General features: G+C 43.0%; 1 protein-coding gene across 1 annotated transcript; it reads right to left on the reverse strand.

Annotated features, from left to right (window-relative positions):
* Window positions 1-1,112: 1,112 nt before the first annotated feature.
* Window positions 1,113-1,487, reverse strand: LOC108381027 (uncharacterized). Its single transcript, XM_017637432.1, has one exon. The coding sequence runs from the start codon at window positions 1,485-1,487 to the stop codon at window positions 1,113-1,115; it is 375 nt and encodes a 124-aa protein (XP_017492921.1).
* Window positions 1,488-8,005: the final 6,518 nt, after the last annotated feature.

The following is an 8,005-nucleotide window of genomic DNA, read 5'->3' on the forward strand; positions in this document are numbered from 1 at the left end:
CGTTTTCTTTTTTCTCTAGCTCAAGGGTCGGTATTCTTTAGGTATGCCATTTGCCTTAACAAGTATTTGCTTGTTGCACAATAAAATAAATTGGACTTATTTTTCTTCTAAGAAATTTTCAGGTGGGTAGTACAACCCCCGCCCCTGCTTGGCATTTCCAGTTGGCGTCAGTGGGCCCAGAAGAGAAACGACTGGCGTGCTTTGTTGAACACGGCCAAAATCGCTTAGGCGGTTGCAGCGCTAAACAAGAAGAAGAAGAAGACTGTATATTGGAAGTGTGGACTATAGGTACGGTGACCATTCGTCCCGATTTTACGAAAATTGTTCCGCTGAATATTTTTTAAAATTCTAGACATTTAAGTGTCCCGATTTTTCATATTTGTACCGATTAACAGCCTGATTCTCTATCTCGAAGCGAGCGTTCATCGCGTACAAACAGCCGTTTGTTCGTGTATTTGTATTATCTAATGGGCCGTTGTTAGCTTATGGGCTGTTTTTGCTTACGCGTAAAAGCACATTTAGCGCATTTAGCTCTAAATGCTACTCTAAATGTACATTTATCCATACAAAATTCGTCACCTAATTGCAACTAAATGCAACTCCATTTTTGCATTAAGAATCTAAATGCTAAAAGCAATCCTGTGATCTTCCAAAATTTCCACGATTCGAACATGGTTTAATGAGAAAAAGTGGCAACATTGCATTTTCGAGTATACAGTCGCTAGCTGGGTTTCAGTGATCGCCGATCGAGATTTCATTTATTATTTAAAAAAAAGAAGGGCGGCATTATCTCCATCATCCGGAGCGGTCCAAAGGTCCTTCCTGAATGGTAAACGCCCAACGTGGGCAACACCCACCCTGACACGGTCTCCTGCCTCGAGAGCTCAGCCGGGCATGTGTTAAGGAGATTTGCTTGCCATACAAGTGCATAATTATCTAAATACAAGAACCTAGTTTACAGGGAGATCAATATACATACATTGCTATGGTGAAAGAGCTTTACTTTGTTTGTACTTTGCAGGGCAGTTGTGGTGTACGTATTCGGTGATCATTACCTCTCCGCCGACTTGACCCTCATCGTTGGAGAGATGCATTTAAAAACCGTAATGGATTTATTGCTTTATATCCTTGGCATGCCATGCTCCCAGGCTCTTTCCCGTAAGTGACTCCAACAGGTACATGTTATTGCCAAGCGCTTTTGTTACGCGACACTTCGTAAACTTTCTGCTAAATTTCGCGTTTACATTTGGTTTAAAATCGCTTAGCACAAAGTTGCGTTTATAAACCTCTTGGCCCGGACTAAAACGCACCTCACGGATTCTTTTATTGTAACGTGGCGCATTTGTCTTGTAGGATTCACACAGGTTTTCCTTTATTTTCTCGCGCATTATCATGAGTCTATCACTGGTGTCGAGCAAGCGCAATTCGTTATCGTCCAGGCTATTTAATTTTCTCGCGAGTGCATAATCCGCGCCGTTGGTGAACATATTCACACCGAATAACGCGAAATATGGAGACACTCCGGTCGCCGAGTGTACCGCGCTGCGAAGGGCGCATTCTATTTCTGATAAGTACAGAACCCAATCACGGTGGTCTTTATCGAGATATGATCTGATGGCGGCCAGCACTGATTGATTCACTCTTTCGGCTGCGTTAGATTGCGGAGCGTACTATGCTGTCTTCAAATGTTTTACGCCATAGTTTTCCAGCAATTGCGTGAATTGTTTCGATATAAACTGTTGCCCGTTATCGGAGTGTACGGTTTCCGGCACACCAAATTTATGAAAGATCTCTTCCGTGAGAAACATTACCACATTTCCGGCGGTGGCGTCGCGCATTGCCTTCAGAAAAATAAATTTCGAAAAATGTTCTACAACAATAAAAATGTAACTGTTTCCGCGCTTTGACCTCGGATATTTACCAAAAAAGTCCACTTTAATTTTCTGGAAGGGGCGTACAGTAACTACTTGGTTTCCCATGCCAGGTTTTAAAATCGCGTTACTGGGCTTTCTTTCCTTGCACGTTTGACAATTGCGTACAAAGCTGCGGACCTGTACCACCATATTTGGCCACAACCACCGCAAGCGATGGAGTGTTTTGGCCATACCCCCGTGTGCGTTGATTTCTGGGCTGTGCGCGTTCTCTATAAGAGTAGAGGTTAGTGCTTCTGGTATCCATAGCTTCCATTCGGTCTCCTCGAGTTCTGCGTTCGCGGACAAAATCTTTTTGAACACTAAACCGTCTTCTACCTTTAAATCCGGCAGCCGCTCTGCGTTCGCTTCGATCGTCCTCACCAGCTCCTGATATTCTTTAGAATCGAATTCTACAGTGTCCATGCCAGCGATTGGGGAACTTGCGATTTCGTCGATACATCGCGATAGCGTATCGGCAACTATGTTGTCCGCTCCTTTGCGGTGCTCAATGTCAAAATTAAACGCTTGCAGTTGTAGTGACCACCTGGCTAATCTACCATTCAAGTCTTTCAAAGACATCAGCCACTTCAGGCTAGCGTGGTCCGTTACCACCGTAAAAGGCATTAAATCCATATACGGCCGGTATTTCTTAACAGCCATCACAGCTGCGAGGCATTCTTTTTCCGTTGTGCTATACTTGCGCTGGCAGTCGTTCAGTTTTTGTGAAAAGTACGCAATTGGCTTCTCCACACCCTCATTTTCCTTTTGGTATAGAACAGCGCCCACACCATAATCAGACGCGTCACACTGAACCCAAAAGCGTTTAGAGAAATTTGGGTATTTAAGGACCGGTGCGCTCGTGAGCGCTCTCTTCAGGCTCTTAAACGCCTCCAAGGCTTGCGTGGTCATTTCGAATTTCTGGCCCTTCTTCAACGGATTGGTTAACGGCGCCGCCATCGCGGCGAAATCTTTAATAAAACGCCTGTACCACCCGGCAGTACCAAAAAAAATGCGTACTTGTTTAATAGATTTAGGGGCAGGAATGTTTTGTATGGCTTTAATCTTTTCAGGATCAGTCTTTAGCATGCCGCCACCTACAATGTAACCCAGGTAGGGTAACTCTTTGAAACAAAATTTTGATTTACTTAATCCTATTGTTAAATTTGCATTTTTCAAGCAGGTTGCAACTTCGCTTAGGTTCCGGAGGTGCGAGTCGAGGTCCGGCGCAATGATCAGTAAGTAATCCAAGTATATAAAAACGTTCGATTTGAGCTTTTGTGGAATCACACGGTCCATTAGTCGACACAACCTTTGCGCAGCATTGCATAATCCAAACGGCATTGTTACGAATTGATACAGTGGTCGTCCCGGCACTGTAAACGCCGTATATGGTTTGCAACTCTCCTCCAGCTCAATTTGCCAAAATGCGTATTTTAATTCGACGGTGCTTATGAAATGGGTGTCATCGATTCGGCTGAATATGCCCTCGATGTTTTGTAATGGATTCGCGTCTTTTACAGTCACGGCATTTAGTTTACGCGCATCCAGGCAGAAGCGATTCTTTCCGGGTTTACGGACGATTGTCGTACGATTGCTCCACGGGCTTTCACTTTCTTCGATCACACCCAATTATAGCATCTTGTCGACTTCGGCATACACGATTGCTTGAATCGCCGGAGACAACTTTATGGAGTTCTTTTCCAACTGAGTACGTGCCAATCCGTGCTTTTCATACGTTTTAAACCCACTCTCCACCAGCTCCAAGCGTTCTTTTTGGTCTGCCGAAAGGATTTGCAACACGCGCCGCTCATTCCTGTCTTCTTCCGACACCATCTCTTGTTCTAACTTGGTCAAATCAATTTCATTCACGGATATCACTTCTGGGGCCAAACGGAAGGCGCGCCAGAAGTCCACCCCAAGGTAATTCTTTTGCTATAGGTATGGGCATAGAAAAAATGTAATGTTCTGTTCTAAGTTTTTGTATTTCACAGGTATGGTGAGCTTGCCTAGCACATTGTGCGNTAGGTATAGGCATAGAAAAAATGTAATGTTCTGTTCTAAGTTTTTGTATTTCACAGGTATGGTGAGCTTGCCTAGCACATTGTGCGCACGACCGCCTGCAGTTTTTACACAAGAAAAGTAATGTTCGATTGGTGCGCCTATCTCTACCACGAACTCGCGACAGCCCCGGCCCAGAATGCTTACAGACGCCTCAGTGTCTAATAAGCCCCGTGTCAATACCTCTTTTATTTCTATGACTGCTTAAGCGCGCGGATCCTGTTGATCAGCGTTTCTTATCGACGCTACGACTTTTTGCCGCAGTGTTTTCTGCTGATGGAATCTTTCACGGGCCTTTTGTATTCTTCGCGACACTCCTCGGCGTCCCATTAGGGCACTATCCGCGAAAATTCGTCGGCGCGTTTCGAGATAGTTCCTTAGTCTATCTTCGTAAGATGGCCTACTCCCATTACTTGTGATTGCTATGTTTCCCTTATTTACTGTTTTACTAGAAATAATATTTTTCGTTTTGGTTTCAGATGAGTTTGCATCACGGCTCAACTCATCGCCTGCTTTTGTATTCGTAGAGGCCTCAACTCGTGCGGGGTTTGAGTGGAGCGCGATTCCCGCGTCGTAATCGCGTTCCGTACCGAGTTTCCCGCTGGAGTACACGTTGGACACTTAGGTGTCATCACATCCAACTTTCCGCACTTGAAACAAAAAATTCGACGTTAAAGCGACATGCATTCGGTGAAAAAGTGGCGCTCGGCACCACAGTCCAGCATGACATATTTTAGCGCCCGACTGGTGGCTTAGCTGAGCGTTTATGGCGTATTTCCTCCACGGTGACTTGACACTCATCACCGGGAGTAAAACGCTCATCGTCTTCGGTTGAAGAGATTTGATTTACCCGCTGTGCGCGTTGCAACAAATCACGCGTTCCCGACGCGGAAAACATCGCAATGCGTTGTGATGCAAACTGGCGTCTGAGCGCAAATTGTAAACTGGGCCAGTCGACCTTACCGTGAAAACGGATATACAGCCAGTACCACTCACGCGCCTCTCCGCCCAATAGCCGATGGAAATCGCGTAATATCTCGCCCCCCGAGCACACGTATTGCCCTTTTAAGTACTCTAAACGGAACAAAAAATCTTCGATAGACATAGAATCGCGATGTCCCTGATAATTTATGTATGCCCCACTTTTCGATATTGATTTCCGATCTACTAATTTCCTTGTTGTTTTCTCTTCCAGATGCCGGACCAACGACTTGGAGACAGCTTCTTTAAAACCGGCGCTAACTCCTTGCGAAAATCTCGCGCGTTGGTTAAACTATTTGAGGAACNTCCTTGTTGTTTTCTCTTCCAGATGCCGGACCAACGACTTGGAGACAGCTGCTTTAAAACCGGCGCTAACTCCTTGCGAAAATCTCGCGCGTTGGTTAAACTATTTGAGGAACCAGGTTAGCGTCGATATTGTTAGTGGACGGAGGATGGGGAAAGGTCAAGGTGGGTGTTGGCCCTCCCACTGAGTGGGTTATTTGCAATTCGTTATGTTGTTTAGGGACCGCCCCTGTACTGCGATCTTGATTCCCTGGTAAATTATTGCAGTCTCCCTGCCTAATATCTCCACGACTTGCCCCAACATTACCGCCCCTAATTCGATCCGAGAGATCTATAAACGCTGAGTCGTTTGCGCATGGCGCTTTAGGGTTTGGCACATTCGCTGCATGCATAGCAGCGTTTCTAGTTTTAGAGCGCGTCTTGTATGGGATGGACACCTTTCATCCGCGTGATATTCTTTACCTATAGCCCTCAATTTACTCCTTTTGTTCTTTAAACCCGTATGATTTACATGCGGGAGGTTCAGATGACTTCGGGGTTTCAAATTATTATTTAATATTATTATTTTTTTTGTTTTTTTGTTTTTTTGAATTTATAGTCGTGATTGGAGCAGACCCTATCATTCCTGTGGGAGCGTATGCTACTAAAAATGTCGGAGGATTATGCGTTATGCTACACAATTGTTTGGACAGTTGCGGTAACAACGTCTCTTTGCATTCCAAGCAACTTATTTTTTTATTTATTTATTTATTTGTTACAGTCTTACGACTTAATAATACAGGCAAACTAGACAAGTGGTCTGGACTNCCTCAATTTACTCTTTTTGTTCTTTAAACCCGTCTGATTTACATGCGGGAAGTTCAGATGACTGCGGGGTTTCAAATTATTATTTATTATTATTATTTTATTTATTTTTGTTTTGTTTTTTTGAATTTATAGTCGTGATTGGAGCAGACCCTATCATTCCTGTGGGAGCGTATGCTCTTTCTGTAACTAAAAATGTCGGAGGATTATTATTATTTTTTTTTTTTTGGAAGATCTATCGCGTTATGCTTCACAATTGTTTGGACAGTTGCGGTCTCTTTGCATTCCAAGCAACTTATTTTTTTATTTATTTATTTATTTGTTACAGTCTTACGACTTAATAATACAACTATGATATTCGTACATACATATGTATTTGAATTGTAATGTTCTTATTGCAAAAATTACCAAATTAAATATAAAATTATGTATACAAAAACTATATATATTATATTACATAGGTCCATATTAGGCCGCATGAATAAAAATATGCAATTGCCCCCTCCAAAAAGTTCCGACCATCCACTTCAATTTATTTGAATAATCGAGTACAAGGTCGGAAATTCCAAGAAAACACAATTGCAGTTCCCAATCATACGGCAGAGCAGGCAAACTAGTGGTCTGGACTGGCAAGTTCCAGGCGNCTTAATAATACAGGCAAACTAGACAAGTGGTCTGGACTGGCAAGTTCCAGGCCATATTGTTAGGGCAGTTGGAAAGGACTAGTTTCCAATCTGCACCGTCCCTTCTCATATTATTGCTTCAGTTGTTAGGGAAGTTGAAAAGGACAAGTTTCCAATCTGCACCNTTTTTTTTTTTTGGAAGATCTATCGCGTTATGCTTCACAATTGTTTGGACAGTTGCGGTCTCTTTGCATTCCAAGCAACTTATTTTTTTATTTATTTATTTATTTGTTACAGTCTTACGACTTAATAATACAACTATGATATTCGTACATACATATGTATTTGAATTGTAATGTTCTTATTGCAAAAATTACCAAATTAAATATAAAATTATGTATACAAAAACTATATATATTATATTACATAGGTCCATATTAGGCCGCATGAATAAAAATATGCAATTGCCCCCTCCAAAAAGTTCCGACCATCCACTTCAATTTATTTGAATAATCGAGTACAAGGTCGGAAATTCCAAGAAAACACAATTGCAGTTCCCAATCATACGGCAGAGCAGGCAAACTAGTGGTCTGGACTGGCAAGTTCCAGGCGGTATTGTTAGGGCAGTTGGAAAGGACTAGTTTCCAATCTGCACCTTCCCTTCTCATATTATTGCTTCAGTTGTTAGGGCAGTTGGAAAGGACCAGTTTCCAATCTGCACCTTCACTTCTCATATTATTGCCTCAGTTGTTAGGGCAGTTGGGAAGCACTAGTTTCCAATCTGCACCTTCCCTTCTCATATTACTGCTTCAGTTGTTAGGGAAGTTGGAAAGGACTAGTTTCCAATCTGCACCTTTCTTCTTACATTGCTGCATCAGTTGTTTGGGCAGTTGGAAAGGACTAGTTTCCAATCTGCACCCTCACTTCTCATATTGTTGATTCGGTTGATCACGATTTCCGATGTTATACACGCTGTCTGAATGGACTAGATCCAGAGCAACACTGTTTGATAGGGTAGGAGGACGGTGCTTCGGGGATTGGTGTTTCGACTCTGTCAAGATTTGGAGATTCAGCAAGCTGTCTGAGTGGATTGGATCCAGAGCAACCCGGCTTTAAGCAATTCGGACTTGAAGAAGAAAAAAAATTATATATAACTATAAACCAACTGAATCTACTGTCAAACTAAACTTAGTAACGTACACTTCTCTGACTTACAAAAAAAAAGGATTTGTTTACGGACGATGCTTTTAGCCCGGACTACTTCTATCCGACTTTGCCATCGGTGGGCTATTGTCGGTGTCTGACCACCTGCTCCCCCGTTCC

The sequence above is a fragment of the Rhagoletis zephyria genome, unplaced genomic scaffold, assembly GCF_001687245.7.
Source record: "Rhagoletis zephyria isolate East Lansing unplaced genomic scaffold, Rhagoletis_zephyria_1.1 Rzeph_scaffold_21156, whole genome shotgun sequence".
In the NCBI taxonomy this organism is placed as follows: domain Eukaryota; kingdom Metazoa; phylum Arthropoda; class Insecta; order Diptera; family Tephritidae; genus Rhagoletis; species Rhagoletis zephyria.

Bases quoted from the DNA above. Each gene is read 5' to 3' on its own strand.
- LOC108381027 (XM_017637432.1), bottom strand. From the start codon at position 1,487: ATGTTCACCAACGGCGCGGATTATGCACTCGCGAGAAAATTAAATAGC.